At 37.4% G+C, this 19860-nt stretch overlaps 1 protein-coding gene across 1 annotated transcript in view; it reads right to left on the bottom strand.

The window, feature by feature from the left end:
- LOC124612471 (pre-mRNA-processing factor 6) overlaps positions 1–19250 on the bottom strand; it is a 75125-nt gene extending 55875 nt beyond the window's left edge. The window contains exons 1-8 of the mRNA XM_047140700.1: positions 19031–19250; positions 18794–18853; positions 14518–14617; positions 12130–12265; positions 11558–11714; positions 11167–11294; positions 2461–2638; positions 2143–2287 (exon numbers count right to left, since the gene is read on the bottom strand). Coding sequence (XP_046996656.1) covers positions 2143–2287; positions 2461–2638; positions 11167–11294; positions 11558–11714; positions 12130–12265; positions 14518–14617; positions 18794–18853; positions 19031–19125 — 999 coding nt within the window. The 5' untranslated portion in view covers positions 19126–19250. The remainder of the gene's footprint in view (positions 1–2142; positions 2288–2460; positions 2639–11166; positions 11295–11557; positions 11715–12129; positions 12266–14517; positions 14618–18793; positions 18854–19030) is intronic.
- Between the last annotated feature and the right edge of the window lie 610 nt (positions 19251–19860).

Here is a 19860-nt window from a genome sequence, read left to right as displayed (position 1 = left end):
TAATAGTTGTCACCACTCATTGTCTTTCTCTGCAGTAGCATCTTGGACATCCACAGTGGAAACAGATCCCTGTATTGTCCTCTGTCCTCCAAATGTCTGTTCTTCTGTGATGTTTTATAGTTGGCAAAGGAGTTGATTGTACCTGCACTGGTCAGATACTGGGTTGTCTTTTGACAGCTGCCACATACGTTTGAGTCCATTGTTCATGGGGCATTCTACTGGTGGCTGAGATTAGATCTGCAGATTGATAAACCTCCTCTTCAACATACTCTATTACCCCCTGATGTGTAGGGGCAACAGTCATGGCCGTTGTCTCTCGTGTACTCAATCTGATATTTCCAACTTCCATAAACTGCTGTACCCCGTCTCTTGCTACCTTATGTACAGGAGAGGCAAGGTCATAGTGATCTTCAACGACTGACATAGGGGCCACATTCAGGAGTCAATCATACCTTTTTTATATAACTCTTTTTTTTTTTGCAACATTTCCCTGACATGCTGAAATCACTTCATGAAGCCTTCTATTGTTGTGACATTCCTCACAGAAGAGCTTCGTGCATGTCTGCTGCGCTTCATCAAATGTGAGATTTTTTTCAGTTTATGTAATGTTCAGATTCACAATGTTTCATACGGCCAAAACATTCTGTACGTGAGTATGACTGTCTCATTTCACCCTGATACTGGGCTCGTTCCTTCAATTGTTCTTCTACTAAGTGTGTTTGCTGTAGATCACCACCAAACATTTTCTTCAGTTCAGCCTGGAATTTGTCCCAGCTATTGATTTTCTCATTTCTGTTCCTGAATTAATGCTGGGCTGTGCCATTCAAGTAAAAGTATACATTTGCCAAACACATCGTGTCATACCATCTGTTGTATTTGGCAACTCGGTTGAATTCTTTCAGTCATTTTGTTGGGTCTTGATCAGCTCTCCAAAAAACATTGATGGATGCTTGAAATGTAGCTAAGTTACTGCTAACTCGGAATCCATTGGTCTCCTGTATATTCATATCTTTGGGATGATGCACTGTTTGTATTCTGGTTCCTGTTCATGTAGGTGATGGCTTTTAAATTGCTTAATTGGAGCCAAGGTTATATACTGTTTTGAGGTACCCAGCATCTCCATGTCATGGCATAACAAACATTAGAAGTCCTGAGAACCTTCCAAGAAGTATAAATACTAAATAACAAATATATGTTGGTGGTTGGGACCTGCAACACTCCAGCCAATGATGCTAACCAATACTCCACAAGGGATGCACCACAGTTCACATCATTATTTCTACCTTGCAATGTTTTCAGTACCATACCAGATCTGAATCAATTTTTTAGTCAGCATACACACTGAGAGACTTCCTACTCATATTTTATAAACCAACTGAGACGGTAAAAATCATAACAAAGTACTGCGAATGCGATCAATGGAACTTGTAAATCCATAACTCATCAGTTCATAATCATTTTCACTTAGATTTAACTGGTGAGATTGTTCTCTTTTATCCGATTTATGAACTACCTTCACTTCAGCTGTGTTTCATTAATCTTCAGGCCTTCAAACCTGATACTCTGTAATGCACATTTTGCCCCTTTTTTTCCATACTGCTACAACATATTTATTATTTTTTTTCCTGTGTACCATGTCTTTCATGTTCTTCTTCTGTTAACCTATTGATGACAAACAAGTTAAAATTATTTAGGTTTTCTGTTAATCTTCAATTTTACCCAGTGTGGATTATGAGAAATTAATTCATGGTGGGTGGATCTCTGGTCCAATAGCCACAACATTTTGGCAAATAACAATGTTGCCACCTTCAGGTGTGTGATAAGTTCATCAGTGCAAGTGATGACGGCAACATGATTGTTTGCATGTATAAAGCTTTTATGTGTATTCCATATCAAAGTCCCTACTTCTATCAAAACTCTGCCAACCTGCCAAGACTATATCTACTTCAACTTTTCATTTACACCCACTTCCAAGACTGTCTGAATGAAATCCTGTGTGTTTTCTGTCCTTTTTGCATGCTAAAGTTTTTTCAACTGAAAAATAACAGCCTCAAAAATTATCAAATAATGGTTTCAAATTTCAGAAGGGTGACATTAAGGAAAACAATAAATCCAGAGTATGAAAGATTTCAAAGCCATTACCTCACAACCTTTCATAATAAGGTTCCTTGCAGCTTGTACTTTGCCAGTAACCTCCTCCAGTCTGGCTGACGCTATCCAAGCAGGTGGGTGGTTTGGATTTGTCTCTCGCACAGACTTTAAGAGAAGTCGTGCCTTCTTTATGTCACTGAAAATAAAATGACTCAAGAGTGAAAAAATAGTATTCTGGTTCCAATCAATGGCAGAAATAAAAATAGGCAGAAATCTACTATTATCCTGTGTAAAGCAAATCCACTAAATAAAAGATCACAGTTAAATTTTTGTTAGCAACAATAGTACATATACCCAATCAAAACTCACTTTATGTCTCCACCATATGACGGTATCATGCTCTGAAGATCTGTCAGGTATCCTTTAGGATCAACTACTGTCTGGCCCTCTACAGAGTCAGATACTTGGCTCAACTTCACATTCATCAATGTGTTGCGAGCTTGTCCAATTTTGCACAAGTCCAAATCTCCAGTAGGTGTTAACATTCCTTAAAGCACAAACAGAAAAAACCTAAAACACTGTACAAAATACTGATGACTTTTCCTAGACAAAAGAACAATTACATACATTTTACACATATTCATTAAAATAAAAGTATCCACAAACAAATTAAAAATATAAGTTTTCATAAAAGTTGTGTGATGAGTGGCTTGTCCCCACAATTGGCATCACCTTCCAAAAATATTTCTGAAAGATAACTTGTAAAAATGGAACTTCCTTATGCTGTAGGTAAATCATTTGATGGGTTTTGTCAATTAAACAACACAAGTTGATAGGGTTTCCTTCAAATCTTTTTATTAGTTTGCAGAACTTTTGTGATGCTTGTTAAAGACAAAACACATTGCCCACAAGTAATTGATTTTTTATTAAAAATTGGCCATTGTTTAATTTGACCCTCATGTCTTTTTTACCGTTCAAATTGTGATTCAGTCAAACAACAGCAACTACTCTGTGTCCCATACAATAACATGTTCAGTCTATGTTTTACTAATTCACATGAACATACCTTTAGCAAATCTCAAGCCAAATGCTAAGTTCAAGCAAACTACAAATAAAAAACACTTTGTTAACTGAGTCCTGATAACAGGACATAGCTATAATAGTTATATGTACCTACCAACTTCAACACGACATACTCTCTTTTTCAGAAATTTTCAACCTAGGAATGACTACAAGTCTACAGAAATTTCTATCAACATTTTCAATTCTACAGTAATAACAGCTTCATATGTTACCATTTATTTTAATTTTTATAGTGATAGTCTCCCACAGCTTTGGATGTGATGAATGAAACATTTGGTCCAATGCGCTTCCTCTCATCAGCAAAATTATTAATCTAATGAATCTGAACACAAACATGCAATCAAGTCTCATAGGCTACGTGGGATCAATTCAAATGTAATTTAAATCAACGGACCAGCTACCATGTAAGGCTGCAGGTATCACCCGTAGTGGGATTGACATTTTTTTAACACCTTAACAGGGTAACCTCAAATCCACCTCACGTCCATATCTGGCCCTATGTCTCCATACCTGGCCCCACGTCACCTCTGAATGTGTAATCTAATACCAAAATTTTTTACCTGAAAAGATTCATGGGAAAATGATGTTTTAGTAGCCCTATGCCACTATCACTCATGTACTATCACTGAAAGTGTCAAGAGGAGGGGTACATGAGAATATTTATGTTATCTTGATGAGAAGAAACAATATTTAATGGGCTTGGCTATAGCACAATGGTAATGATTAAATCTTTAAGGCAACCAGCCACAAATATGGTATTTTTTTAATTTTTAATTTTTTCAGAGTGTATACGCATACAAGGAAAAAAAATTCCCGGATTTTTCCCGGTTAAAAATACACTCTCTTCCAGATTAAAATACACTTTTTCCGTGTTATTAAATGACAGTATATTTTCCCTCAGAACTGTAAATCTTATCAATCCTCTGAATGGTTATGTTTTTATACACGGGCGTAGAATTTCCCGGCACTTTAGAAGATGAAACTCAGGGCAGAAAACCCCTTTTGGAAAGATTTTAGATGTGCAGCAACATGTACGCTGCATATTTTCGTATTACGAAAGTATAAATTCGAATTCCACCAAACACCGCATGATACTTTCCGAACCATTGAAATCGAGATTGCGACGTGCTTTTGTAAGCCAGTAATAGCTCATGTCACGTGATCCCGCCAGACAATGACAGCGGTTATTGAGACCACAGGACACGTGATGTAGTCAGCTAATAGCAACATCAATGTTAAGTAGTGCGGACACACAAACAGGAAAACTTAATGTTTTAAATTAATATACATAGTGTTGCTGTAAGAAAAGAAAAGCTTTCACATATAATATTGGTCTCTAAGGTTAATAAGCTGCAAGAGAAGCTAAGCTATCACATATAATGTTGATCTTTTTTGTGCATGTCACACTTTAAGATATATCACACAAATGCGCCAGTAAAATTTTTAGCCGAGTCCAGTGACTTGTCCTCAAAATTTTCCACAAATAAATTAGCTACCACAGAGGAGAGAGAGCTTCCCGTAGCACTACATCAATTTGGTCATAATAACAACATGAATGTCTGATCTTCTGGGCATGAAGTACTTCTAAATGGCTCATCATCAAATGCTCTGTGATTTCAGAAATTCATTGTACATTCTTGCACGTAGTTCAACTTGCGTAAAAGGAAATTTACATTGATAGAAACGCTTTTCAAACTGCCATTCACAATATTTTCCCATGACCTGTTAGAAATAGGTTCGTTTCAGTAGTTGTCAGAGAGTGTCAGATAACAAGCGCCACCACATTGGCAGCTGCTATGACGCAGGAAGCCCGTATGATCATTTGTGTAAAACATTAAAAGATCTTATATTATGTCATAAAAGAAAAACTCCATCAGAGGATACTCCAAGAGAATCGGAATTTCGTGAGCCATACTCAAGTGGCACATTTAAAGTGCATACTTAAATAGCACATTCGTATGTCCAGATTTCCAATGAAGCAGGCCACGACCTGATATTAAGCTTTTCAGTGTGGGTTTTGGGATGTAAATTTTCTTGGAGTACCAGTACTGTATGAAAACGTGCACTTGAAATGCAGTGAGCAGTTGCAATTAGCCAATAGTGTGGAACTAAACACTTTGTTTCAAATACATTGACTGCCTCATTGTAAAAGATTAATAAAAACCAAATTTCTTTAGCAAACCGACAAAAATAACTTCATTGTTCTACAAGGCGATAAATGAATGATTGTCAGAAAAGTGAAAATAAAATAAAATCTGAAACTAATAACATATATTAGCCTTCCATAATCATGTGTATGTATTTTACTTCACTTGATAGCTCCCGGCCACAGAAATCCATTTTTTTTTTTTTTTTTTTTTTTTTTTCATTTGACGTGAGAGCAGTAAATGAAGAGGAAACAGCAAAATCACTAAATGTAAACACGGGCCACGTGGAGACTACACACTTCCCCACTATAACTCAGACTGCTCTGCACGTCAGCCCTGGATCTACGATATTTCAGAACCGGGGCAATATAAGTATGCGGCGGCCCCCCCCCCCCCTCCTCCTCCACCGAGCGTTGGAAATATGAAGTAAAAATTTTTAAAAAATCGTATTTTCAATAATATGTTCATTTTGTAGTGCACATCTTTCTGAAGAGTCTGATACATAAAACATGTATGTTTGAGGAAATGTAAGACATGTTATTTGGGCTTCACACAGCATTCTTCTATCACACGTCACTGTATTTCGCTCCTTGCAATTGAAACATATATATTTTGCACTGGTTGCCATCAAACTATATTCAGGACAGTGGAAACTAAAATGTCCTGTGGTGCCTCTCCTGTTCCCAGTCGCCCAGTTTGACATCCTACCCCCCACTAAAAAAATCCACAATTAATACTGGGTGGGTCTCTTTGTGACTGGGAGAATAAGAACTCTTCAGAAAATTTGCACTCTTTATTGCCTGTTAGCTAATAACTTTCTGTTTTGGGTGATATAAAATTAAATATAGGGTACATAAAACCAGTAAAGACAAGAAACAAGCAAGACAATACATATTTCTTCAATCTTTAGCTCCTATCTTTGTTTTCTCTCTAATCTTGCTACAGCTTTACAGAGCATGCTTCCCTTTCTGCGAAAGAATCTATTACCTCATCAAAGATTGTTAAATGTTTTGCTACATGAAAAATTCAAATATCGTTGTCTAATACTGCGTAAGATGTTAATACAAATAGTACCCAAGACTGGTGTGGTTTCTCGATCTGATTAAGTCTATTTTGTCACCATCTGCTAGATAAAACAAAATAGCCCTTTCTATCATTGCAGCAATTGTAACACACACCAAATAAACAAGACTGTTTTGGCACAAATGGCCAGTTTTATAACATGACAGAATATAATTCACAAAGACCAACATAAAATGCCCATTAGGCCTACTACAAGCAAGAAGCTGTATGTTAGAAAATAGTTTCACATTTCATTCATACACTCCAGTTTCTCTAGCTTGAGATCGAAAAGTAGTAGTATGAGATTTTTATATAAATTTGGAATCATCATATTCTTCCATAATTCATGTGATGTCCCCGTTCCTTCTCCTTCCTCTTTCTAACAAACAATCCTTTCATGACTAATTCTGGAACTACTCCTGCCTTTGTCAAAACTTATTCACCAGTTAACTTCACTAACCCTGCCAGAATCACCGGTTTAGTTATCCCTGATTATTCTCTGGTTAGGCGTTGTTATGTTCGTAAAAACCATTTTCCACACTACTTCCAGAATAGAACTTAAGCGGCTGCTAGACGGGAACTGTACAACTGGGCCTTACTAGTGTAGTGATCTGGGAAAAAATTTTCTCAAAATTTCATTTTCTTGGATACAATGAGAAGATAATATGTAAGCTTTCTTAGCTGTTATTCCTCTTAGTCGTTTACTTCCACTCTGGTAGTCTGAGTCCATGGATTTTGCTAGTAATTATAACAACGCTGATCACTCGTAGAACCAATCAACCACATAATCAGACAGCAATTGACGTTCACTCATTCAGCTTTACTCAGCTCAGCTCGTATAGCCCGGTCCCCTTTTGCTTGCAGGAAAGTTTATTTTTAGATGCGAGGAGGATTCCCCTAACAGAGACATCATGTACACTATGCACATATTCAAAAATTAACTTATAATTCATTCAGAAATCAACTTACAGAGTGTGTTCAAAAACCAACAGGGATGCGTTTCAAAATCATATGAGTAATCGATAGACCAATGTGCGCTGGATGCTGGGCGCTTTGTGAAACAGGGTTTTTTCTCCTCAAGAGTATGAATTTGGTGCAGGGGCAATATTTGCAGTACTCTTTATGCATGTGTAATGTACAGGTGTGCAGTAAAGCATGTAAACATGTCAGAATTTACCAAACTGGGCATACAGAAACATCCAATTACTCCATCAGTTTTTCCTTAAATTCCGCAATGTCATGTTCACTCAGAAAATTTTTGAAAGGAATAAAATTTCTACTGTTCCAAAAACTCATTTTCATATCTTCTCAAATGTACCTCCTTCAAGTTGGATTACCTGTTATGTCTTGTCAAACCACTTAGAAGAGTTTTCATAGCAGGTAAATTTGGAAAAAACTGTTTACTGCTGTTTAAAAGGTGGACAGACACTTTTCAAGAGCTTAAAATAATATCCACAAGAGTTACTTTAATGTTTGTGATATGAAACAAATCACATGGGTCTAGTTAAGTGTTATAAGTGGATGGCTTTGAGAAATATCAGTATTTGGACTGTCCTTTGAGCAGGCACATTCATACCAACTTGTGACTACTGACCTACTTTATTCAATTGTGATAGTAGTTCTATAACCATACAGAGCAAAGACAATGTATCTTTTTCTTTCAGCCACTTTTCCTCTACTGTTACAATATTGGAGAGGGTCCAGTTCCATAACTGCTGATGTCTCTGGATCACATTCATATGGACCATGGACAGCAACCAACGATAATGTTGAATATTTACTGCCAGAATTAAAACACTACAACATCTGTACATAGAACTGCTAACATGGTCTTCTATTTCTGTTTTAGGTAGTGGTAAGGTCTAATGGGACCAAACTGCTGAGGTCATCAGTACATTTCTGTTTTAAACAATCCCATACTGATTACCTACAGTTCATCCAAATACAGGTGTTCATGTAAGGTATTAGAGATAGTCTCCAACACAGTCTTAACAGTACAATTCACATAATGAAAGAAGCACTGGGCACCCTGTTGAACCACTGTTTCTGAAACAACAGTTGGGTGCATCTATAAACTTCTATTTTCAAGAGAACATATTTAGTCTTTGCTTTTGTTTGCACAACTAGTTACCATAACCACAGAAGCAGAAGAATCTCCTAATTTTATTTTTCTCTTCAACCCAGCAGTTCCTTCCTCCCTTTTTGATGCTAGTCTCTCAATGCTCTCCTATCTACTGCCACTGTTAACTTTATCCATCAACTCCTTCTCAGTCATCTTTTCTGTCCTCTTCCCTCTACCATTTCCTCAATCAGAGTATAGAACTGAAATGAATGGCAGAGTATGAGACTTCCCATATTGATCATCCTAACAGTGATTATTTTCAGTATGCTCCTTGCCCCTCCTGCTCTTCTCTGCACTTGATTTACTGAAACTTTGTCAGTATGTGGCTAATCACGACGTTCCTCCTAACAGTGACTGTTTTGAGTAGGCTTTTTGTCTCTCCTGCTCTTATTAGCATTTCTTCATTTGAGTTGATGGTACCTTCAACACTCTCCTCTAACACCTCATCTCAAAAGTTTACTGTCTTCCTTTTCCTTCTTCCTCAGCTTCCAAGTTTCTGTCCAATATGTGCAGACTCTCTGAATGTAGCTCCTTAAGAATATGCTGTGCAGTGTCAGTGTCTTGAGACATTGCACTTACAATTAATGGCAGCATTTAATTTAGAATGAATTCTCAAATTGAAATTATGGTTTCACATCAGCTTTTGAATATTTCAGAACAAATTAAAACTTGTGACGGACTGGGACTCAAGCCTAGATTACCCGTTTATCGTGAGGGGTACCTTAACACCTTTGGCCATCCAAGCATACTTCCAGGAGCAGCCCAAATCTCCATGCGTCATGGTGTCTACTTTCTCTTGTGCTCGCACTACATTCTGTGATTTCCACACAGCGTGACACACTATTTTCTCTTGTCATTGCCTTGCTATGGCATGAAATACGAAAGAATCAGTTGAAATCTGGTAATAGAAGGATGTGTGGCAAATACAAATTGTGGGGTGGGGGATCAAGAGATTAATACAGTAAGCAGCTTCAAATGTATGTAGATTGCAGTATTTGTGCAAAGTTAAAGGGGCTTGTGCAGGACAGGCTAGCTTAGAGAACTGCATCAAACCAGCCTTCAGACTGAAAACAAAGGCAACGACAACAATAACAATGAGTGATTTCAGTAATTCCCTGTGATGGCAGGGATGGTACCGGTACTCGGACCTTTATGATCTTTCAGTCCCTTTAATTCTGTGTGAAATTCTTCCTTCAATACAAAAGTGTCAAGCTCATCTTCACAAACTACATTAACATTTTCCAGGAGATTTTCATCCAAACTTTTCCCATAACACAGTTCCTCTATACACCTCTTCTACTCTCTACGCATTGCTCAGTAGGCTCCTTCTGTATTACTAAGTTTTCAACAATCAGTTTAAATTTATTTTGAGATAGAACTACTGGCCAGCATTCAGGAGAACTGGCAATACTGCTGATTGACATACTCATATTTAAAAGTATACACACTATTCTCGGATTTTGAACTAACAGTTTCTTTCTTGGGGAGGAGGAAGGGTTGGATTGAGGAAAACTGGAAGACAAGATTAGGTCACTCAGACCCCATGATGCTTTGTCTCTCCTCATCCTCACAGCAGGTATTTCCCTTTGATCCTGTAGTCTCAATGACCTGTCCTTCCTTTTTAATCTCGCCCAATCCACCCCTCTCTCCTCTGTGAAGAAGGAACTAGTAGTTCTGAAAGTCACAATAGTCTGTGCACTTTTATATGTGTCTTATCAGCAGTATTAACAATTCACTTTAAGGTGAGTATAGCCAGCAATTCTGCTTACAATCATATAGTTTCCTCGAGAGAATTTTACTTTTCGTACGTTTACTTGAAACCATTTTTTGTGCTTCCTTAATCTCTCTATTGATCTGCCGATATCCAGCTTGGTGTACTGCTATCTCACATTTTCTCCTTTCATTCATCATGTTTAGGACAATTTTTGTTACCCATGGCTTGTACGACACGTTCTTCCTCTTCCCAAAGGATCCTTATACTGTCTCGAGACACTACTTCTTTCAACAATTTTCAATTTTCCTAAACACCAAATACGAACATTAAAGTCACTGAGCTACACTGATATCCACCTTGGGTTTGTGAAAAAACAATGCATTAAAACAGTCAAATGCAGGGCAGAGAGTTGTAGAATATAATGTAGGGCACAACAAAGGAGGTTACTCAAGAATTTCTAATAATTAAACATTTCTGAAACTTTCAACAACTCGCTAGGTTACGTGATGCTATCCCACTACTTTTATCTGCTATTTCTTACATATGAGACAATTCAGGAGAATCCTGTTATTATTTAATGTTTTCAGGCTGACCCTTAGACAGCAAATTGTAACTGCCCATGAAAACCTCTCTAACCTGGAGTTATAGTAGTTAGTTACCTGGCACACCAAATAACAGCTATCTGGTTTGCTTTGTGGTAACATGTGGCTTTCCTGTTTGGCCAGAGATAATGAAACATCTCATAAGGCACAGACCTGGAGGGATTACAATTACTGCAAACCAATGTCCACTCACAAATCACTGTACAATGACATCACCGTCAGGGAAGACATCAAACACAAAGGGATGTAGGTAATTCACAGCTGTCAGTGTCTCTTCGATTACTACCATTCATAAATACTTAATGCAATACATCGATGTCTTTTACATGGAATTCTTGAACGTACCTGGTGTGGAAAATCCGGGTGTAGTTGTGCCTGGGAAGGCACTAGCAATACCACTACTCGGATCCAGTGACGTAGTTGTTTCACCTCCCAAATTTCGTGCAAGTACAGAGTCGGGAAGAGGAGTAAATCTACAGCAAAAGAAACATCATAACTTCTTATATGCTATCTGCATAGCAATCAAATACAGTTCTCATTGCTGGAGCCACTGTTCTGTGATAACAGATCTGTCAATTGGAGAACTAAATTATAAGTGTTCAATTCCACTGATAAAGAAAACAAGGTATTTTCAAAACTGGTGTAATAATTATATTACATTAGTATGCATACAAATTCCACAACTACAAAACAGCAGTTGTTGTTTAAACTAACTAAATTAAGGAAAAAATCTTACTTTTCAGAGCGAGGGTTTCTCATCTTCCTGTTTCGAGCGTCTCCTACTTCAGGAACATTACGCCATTCATCCTCAGTCACATTTACTAAACCTCTTTTTAAATCACTGAATTGCTGCTGAATTTTTGGCCTCTCCTGTCGATAGCGCTCCAGTTCCTCTGTGTATCAGAGATTTGAAGTTAATACATTGTTGAAATAAATAATAAAAACAACTGTAATTGTATTTAATGAACTGATTTCTTCCAATTTTATCTCTCATGTTAACCATCATAACTATTACACTCAGATCAAGTGAAAGGGTAATGCTGATTTAATTTCATATATATTATGCAATACTTACAAAGTGCAAAATTCATTTCAGAAGAGACCAGTTACTTTTGGGGTTAAAGTTTTACATTTATTAGAATGCAGCATGTAGCAAACAGTAAAACAAAACAAGTGTGAAAAAACAAACACTAATAACTACTTATAATAAAACGTCATTAGTAGGATGTTGTTTTCAATATGACAATCTACATCTCACTGAATAGCGAGGTATCCCAGAAGTAACAAATAAGAATTTTGTGTACAGACCTTTCAGTCTTTTTTCTCGGTATTCTTTCCTTTTCTCATCCATTCTCTTGTCAATTGCTTCATAAATAGCATCAGCTTCCTCATCATCTTTGTCATATGGATCTTTACTAAATAAGGACCCACCATAACCTGAAAACTGTAACACAGTATAAAAACAAAACACTGTAAAACAAATATTAAATCAAATCACTGTGAGTACGTGACTCTTTTGACTGCAGTGTCATAAGAGCTACTAACACAGGGCAGTAAATAAAATCATATTGAATGCCAAGTTATTAAATACCAAACACAATTCTTCAACAAGAGCTATTCCTTAAGTTCAGTATGTGACTCAAAGGTTGGTCTTAGAGAACTATGAGACAAGGAAGGCAGTTTAAACCGTCCATCATGCAATAAGGGCAAGTCAGTGCCCCTGTACATCTGTGTTCAATGTAGAGCACGATTTTAGGGTTGCTGAGGTAGAATACATCTCTGTGGAAAACTCTATATAAATCTATGCACCATTGAGTCACCATTCACCATCTTAAACTCTATTCAATAGTACTTTAAGGATTGGTATTTGGCAGGAAATCATGAAAGTTTGGAGCAGAGTTGCCACACTCCAAGTTGAATGTCACATCAACATGTTCAAATTCATAAGCTGTTTGATGTATGTTGACAGTGCATGCATTAGTACATTCTAGAAGAGCTGTACTTTTTTTTTTTTTTTTTTTTTTTTTAAAAAATCTTGTGACAAGTTTTTGGGCCACAATTTAAAAACAAGTTTACTGGTAAAATAAACAATCGAAAGTCCAGGTTGGAATTACAAAAAGGATAGACTAGTACTCACTGTAAACTTGACACAATGACAAGGCAGACAAGCACAATGGAAAGACCGTTACACATTGAGCTTTCGGCCAAAACCTTCTTCAGAAAAGAAAACACACACCTTCAGAGAAGAAAAAACACACACACACACACACACACACACACACACAGCAAGCACACCTTATGCACACATGACCGCTATCTTCAGTTGCTCTCATCAGAATGCAATGGTGTCATGTCAAATGCAAGGAGCAATACGGAGTTGGGCAGACAAGAGGGAGGGAAGCAGGGTAAGGGTGGCGGGAAGAGGAGTCAGCACTGTCTGGTGGAGCAAGCAGTTACTAGATGGTAGCTGGACGAGGCTGCCAGGTGCAGCATCAGGATGCTTTGAGGGATAACGCTGATGGGTGCATTGGTAGAGAGTGGAGCACAATGAGGGTGAAGAGGTGTGAATTGGGAAGAGGTATTAGGACAATGGGCGTGAAAGGTGTTGCATGGGAATGTGGGGATAGTCATTTACAATACACTGAGGCATTGATGATTATGGGAGAATATGTTGTAAGAAGAGTTTTCATCTGCACAGTTCAGGAAAGCTGGTGGTGGCACAGAGGATCCAAATGGCCAAGATTTCAAAGCAACCACTGATATGAAGCATACTATGTTCAGATGCATGTTGTGCCACATGGTGATCCACTTTGCCCTGGGCTAAAGTTTGACAGGAGCCATTCATCGTGGTGGACAGCTAGCTGGTGATCATAACAATATATACAAAGCTGTCAGCTGCCATTTCCTTTATTTCCTGTATGTTTGTACAATTTCGGCCTTAGACCATTTTCAAGTATGTTACAGATGATTTTTTGGTAACAGATTATGTCATATACATCGTTGCTCCAATGACATCATGCTATGCTCATAAATTAGTTCGAGGTGTTCACACTATTTTACGAGCACATGCATATGGAAGTTATCCTTACAACACATTCTCGATTACCATAATCATCAGGGTTCCACCTACTGTAACCTACTATCCTCACACCCTCCACCCAACAGTTCCCGGCTCCTTTGTCCTGTCACCTCCTCCCAATTCACACCCCTTCACCCTCAACGTGCTCTGTTCTCCTCTGCCAATGCACCGACCAGTGTCTTTCCCTTCTCCAAAGCTCTCATTTACCATTACCCGTTTCTGCCCCCCTCCCTGCCGCACAGCATTCCAATGCTGCACCTAGCAGCCTTGTCTGACTGCCACCTATTCCCCGCACGTTCCACCAGGCAGTGCTGATTCCACTTTAAACTGCACATCAGTTCATCCTCCCAAAACAAAAGACTATTCTTAAGGAATATGCGTAATAATTTTGGTAGCAACTTTTCATTTACAGACACACGGTACGCTTTAAAGTCTATACATAAATACCATCTGTAGAATAATTTGGTGAAAGCTGATAAGAAAAGATTCTTCTTTAAATAATAATCTAAAAGCTTTTTTTGAACAGAATTAGCTTCGTGCATTATTGAAAAAGTAATACAAGATAAGTATCACAATTCATTGCTACGAACAAAATCAAAATTCAGACCACTACATACCTCATCATAATTGGAATCATTTAAATCCTCATCATCATCTTCTTCTTCCTCTTTCTGATGACCTTTTTTTCTTTTACTTGGTGGAGCATGCCGATCATCTCTGCAAAATATATGGCACATTATTCAGTGCATCTCCATCTCCCTCAACAAAGAGGAGATAATTTCACACATCACTAAAGTTCTTTAATTAAAAAAAAACTTTCTTGTGCCCTCCTCCCATCTGACACTTAATCATCTTATCAACACTCATACAGAGTGAAGGAAGGCTCAATTTTCATAAAATCTTTTTGCAGCAATGCAGCCATAATACTGTCCCGAGCATAAGCTTTTTGTGTTAAAATCCATCTTAAGAAATCATTTTAAAGAAATTGAGATGGGAAAAAATGTCCATGCGGGACACTTTTTCACCAGAAACATTTTACTTGAGCATGATTAGCAAAAAGTGTTACAAAAATAATTACATTGATTGATTCATGAGCGCACTTATATGGCACAACCCTTAATTTTGTAACGAGCAAGTTAAATGACAGTGAACACTAACGTACACCACCTAATTCCAAAGGTTATTTCTATGTCAAGATAAGCTGGATGTGCAATTGCTCTGTGTTACTACTGATCAACTTCTATTGGAGAACAGCAGTCAGCTGCAAAATATACGAATTCCTGAAAACAGTGTCTCTGCTAAAACACGATTTTAATTGAGACGTGATTCCATAAAACCAGTACCATGTCAATATTTTACCATGTATTCTACTTCAAACTGTTTCGCACATTATAAGACCTAAATGTTTTTAGTGGAGACTGTGACTGAATTGGATGCCACTGAGGTACGTTCTAAACTGTATCTCTGCCTTCATTTTTGGATAAAAGCAAAAAGGGGTGTCTTTCTTCAATTTCATGTACAATGAGCAGCTTGTATGATTTATATGTTGTCAATACTATAAGAAATTTGCCAGAAACAAATGGAAAAAGCTATGTGAGGTACATAACAACTGAAAAGGAAAGGTACAACATGCCTTTATGACAAGCCAGTTTCGAAATACTTTATTTCATATTTGACACAAAGAGTAAATAATGTTATACATCAAATAAATAATAGAAAATACAAAGGGTACTTAATAAAGACAACAATAAAAATAACAGCAATAGTAATAACAACAATCTAATAATAATGTCTATGCAAGACGTTGTTTTCAGATTACAGAAAGACTGATGGGCACTACTATGACATTTGTCTGGAGTAATATGGTAAAACTGGGAAATTCAAGATGAAACAATCAAGTATTAATCCTGCCTGCTTTTAGCAAGAATAAATTTTCTAGGTCTCATTAACTTTACACAGTTTTGATCAGCTGGGATAGATATTGTTACAGCCAATACAAACTGTGACATTTCTGTGGAGAATTAATCGCTCAAAAGCTAAAACACTTGACAAAATCCAAAAAGAGAACTCAAAAAGCTTGGTATTCCAATTTTGGCAATGTGTGAGGTACTTAATTGTGAATCAAAGTGGCACTTCCAGATTGCAAAACCCGGCCTGTGCATTTTGAGAGTCTTATGGCAGCAGATGGTGGAACTTGATAGATGGTAGTTAACAATATTCCTGTTATTTATTTGAGTGATGCCCAATGTGCATGAGAATATCACAAAATAATCAGTGGCTTTGTACAGTTTGACATCTCTGACTTCATGCTGGAGCACAATATCCAATTTATGCTGTTCTTGAGAAGGACCAGTGTGTTTGTTGTCAGAGACATTTTGTGTGTCTACAACAGGGTTTGGATTATGCCTAGGTAATTCTTAATGGCTTCCATCAAATCAGTAGGGAAATAGTAAATGAAATCAAACAAATTAAATATTAAAAGTAACTTGGCAAGTTATCAAATCTAAACTGTCAACACTGGTGAAAAGGTAAGTTAACAATCCATTTGTATCATTGCTTTAGACTTATGACAGTATGACAGCTGAAAATTGGCTTTTAATTTGAGAACCATGAAGCAATCAACAGTTGCTCAGAAAGCAATGGAGAGATGCAAGTTGGAGAATTACTAGGAGAGAGAGAGAAAAACAAAAATCAGTGGGCAGGCAGGAGTAGTAGACGTAATATTATTTTAATGCATATTATATGCAGAAACAGAGACAGACAGGTCATGTAGCCAGGCAGATGAAGTAGATGGACAACGAAGTTCTTCCCTGGATTCAATCACATCAAAGAAGGCTGTGACAACACCAACTGAAAGGTGGGTATATGAGATCAGAAAAAAAGAAAAACTGAAATCAACATGAACGTATACAGCTGAAGACCATAAATCACGGAAAGTTTAGAGAAGGCCTTCATCCAAAATGTGGATGTCAAATGCAGGATGACAAAATACAGGGAGCAAAATCCTATTTACAATTTGTACAGAAACCAGATGGCAGTTATACGAGTCGAGGGGCATGAAAAGGAAGCAGTGGTTGGGAAGGAAGTGAGACAGGGTTGTAGCCTATCCCCATGTTATTCAACCTGTATATTGAGCAAGCAGTAAGAAAAATTCGGAGTTGAAATTAAAATCTATGGAGAAGAAATAAAAACTTTGAGGTTCGCCGAAGACATTGTGATTCTGTCAGAGACAGCAAAGAACCTCGAAGAGCAGTTGAATGGAATGGACATTGTCTTGAAACGAGGATATAAGATGAACAACAACAAAAGCAAAACGAGGATAATGGAATATAGTCAAATTACACCGGGTGATGCTGAGGGAATTAGATTAGGAAATGAGGCAGTTAAAGTAATAAAATAGTTTTGCTATTTGGGGAGCAAAACAACTGATGATGGTCGAAGTAGAGAGGACATAAAATGTAGACTGGCAATGGCAAGGAAAGCGTTTCTGAAGAAGAGAAATTTGTTAACATCGAGTATAGGTTTAAGCGTCAGGAAGTCGTTTCTGAAAGTATTTGTATGGAGTGTAGCCATGTATGGAAGTGAAACGTGGACGATAAATAGTTTAAACAAGAAGACAATAGCTTTCGAAATGTGGTGCTATAGAAGAATGCTGAAGATTAGATGGGTAGATCACATAACTAATGAGGAGGTATTGAAAAGAATTAGGGAGAGGAGAAATTTGTGGCACAATTTGACTAGAAGAGGGGATCGGTTGGTAGGACGTATTCTGAGGCATCAAGGGATCACCAATTTAGTATTGGAGAGCAGTGTGGAGGGTAAAAATCATAGAGAGAGACCAAGAGATGAATACACTAAACAGATCCAGAAGGATCTAGATTGCAGACGGTGGGAGATGAAGAAGCTTGCACAGGATAGAGTAGCATGGAGAGCTGCATCAAACCAGTCTCTGGGCTGAAGACCACAACAACAACAATGAAGTTGCCTGCTAGCATCCATTAGTATATGTAGGATAATCTCAGGAACTGCTGTAGGGGCTTTGATGTTGTTTTAACCAACAGATACACTAGTTCATGAGGAAGATTTTTCTTCATAAATATTTCATACAAACTGTCTGAATTATGATGAATGAAGGTTGAGTTGCGAAAACGATGTCACTGCCACCTAGAGAACAGCTGGAACAATTCAAGACAGCAGCATTGATGGAGAATGCAGCAAGTAGGATCTGATTTGAATCTGGCGTGGTAGTCTAGTGGCACACTTTGTGGTTGGAAAGCATGAGGATGTGGGATCAAATCCTACCAGGATCATATTATTTTCACTCTGTCTTTCACCTTGGATGTGAAGACACTTATTTCAAAATATGACAAAAACTTCAGAATGCCAACCGCTGCTTTCCTAAGATTAGCAATAGCAATCATACTCTTAATTCACTGTGATTTGAACAACAGGCAGTGAGTTACTCAACATTGAAGTATAAAACTTTGAAATATAAAAATTGCTAAAAAATTTATGATGGACCCGCTCTCTAATGATTACCCTATATGAAAACATGCCAGCCAGCTGATGACAAAATACATCTTCAAATAGAAATGCTGAAGCAAATGTGGTGGTGGGTTATGAATCGTGTGTGGTAGCACAAACGTTTCAATAAGTTTATATTTGGTATTATTCAATATTATCAATAGTTTCAAGAGAGTATTAGCTACTTTCTAAGAGTAGAATATTTAAGTACTTCAACCGGTACATCAAATAAATCATATAGGCATAACCTTATGGAAGTAGAGGCACTGTTATAACCATATACGTACAATGAGCAAGAATTCAAGACGTGTAGACAATGTTATGTTTCATATACTTAGGTGAACGTATGGAATCTGTGATATTACTTACGAAACATCATTTGCATCACGGGCAGGACCGATATCTGAACGTGTTGTGAAGCCAGTTGCACTGAAATCATAAAAACGGATTTCTATATATTAAAGCACCACCGACATACAGTTTCAGTCACTATACTGAAGAGTGCTACAAACAGAATTTAAAGATGGCAGTTAATCTTCCAAACAATTTAGCTTCGCGTGATTACATATCAATTCCATAAGCAGAAATCAAAAGAAAATAACTCACCCTCGTCCAACACCAGCAACATATCCAAGAGGAGCAGGTACACCCATAAAATGTTTCTTATTTCGGTTCACCAACGCTGCTGGTGGAACTGCCATTGTGCTATGTTTAATTTAAGTCCAACTACGGTAAACTGTTTACCTATAAGCTGATGTAAACAAATTCTATAATGTTTTTGTTAGGTTAGCCACACAATAACAAATCTATCAACAAAGATGCAGCTACAAACACTGATCGACCAAAGACATACATTACTATGTCTGTGAGATCGATGAACCTTACTGCAAAGTCGACAACTAGCCATCGACCAACACCACCGCTAGACGGATATGCCTTGGTGCTGTTTTATCAACCCACAGAAAGTACAGAAAAAGAAGTTTATGCTTCTAAATAACAAAACATAAAAATTTGAATGGGGATCTAAAGCTTTTTACTAATATCTATGCAATTCTTTGTTTAATATAAGGATATACTGGATGTAGTCAGATCAGTAAGCAACTCCAGAACTGAGGACATCTATGGTTTTTCTAATTTTACCATAAAGAAAATAATAGACACTATATTCATTCCATTGCCTTACTTAATCAATAGGATGTTTACAGAGGGAACATTTCCAGACTGCCTTAAACGGACAATTGTATTGCCCATATACAAAAAGGGCGACAGAAATTCACCCCAAAATTACAGACCTATAGCAATAGTACCAATATTATCTAAAACTATTGAAAAATTAATTAAAGACCAATTAAACGATTTTTTGAGTGTCACAACCTTCTCAATAAGGCTCAGTATGGATTCCGAACTGGGCTATCAACAATAAAAGCAGTTCAGGA

The sequence above is a fragment of the Schistocerca americana genome, chromosome 4 (genome assembly GCF_021461395.2).
Source record: "Schistocerca americana isolate TAMUIC-IGC-003095 chromosome 4, iqSchAmer2.1, whole genome shotgun sequence".
Classification (NCBI taxonomy): Eukaryota; Metazoa; Arthropoda; class Insecta; order Orthoptera; family Acrididae; genus Schistocerca; species Schistocerca americana.
Note: the sequence above shows the minus strand (reverse complement) of the source record. Positions and strands in the feature narration are given on the sequence as shown.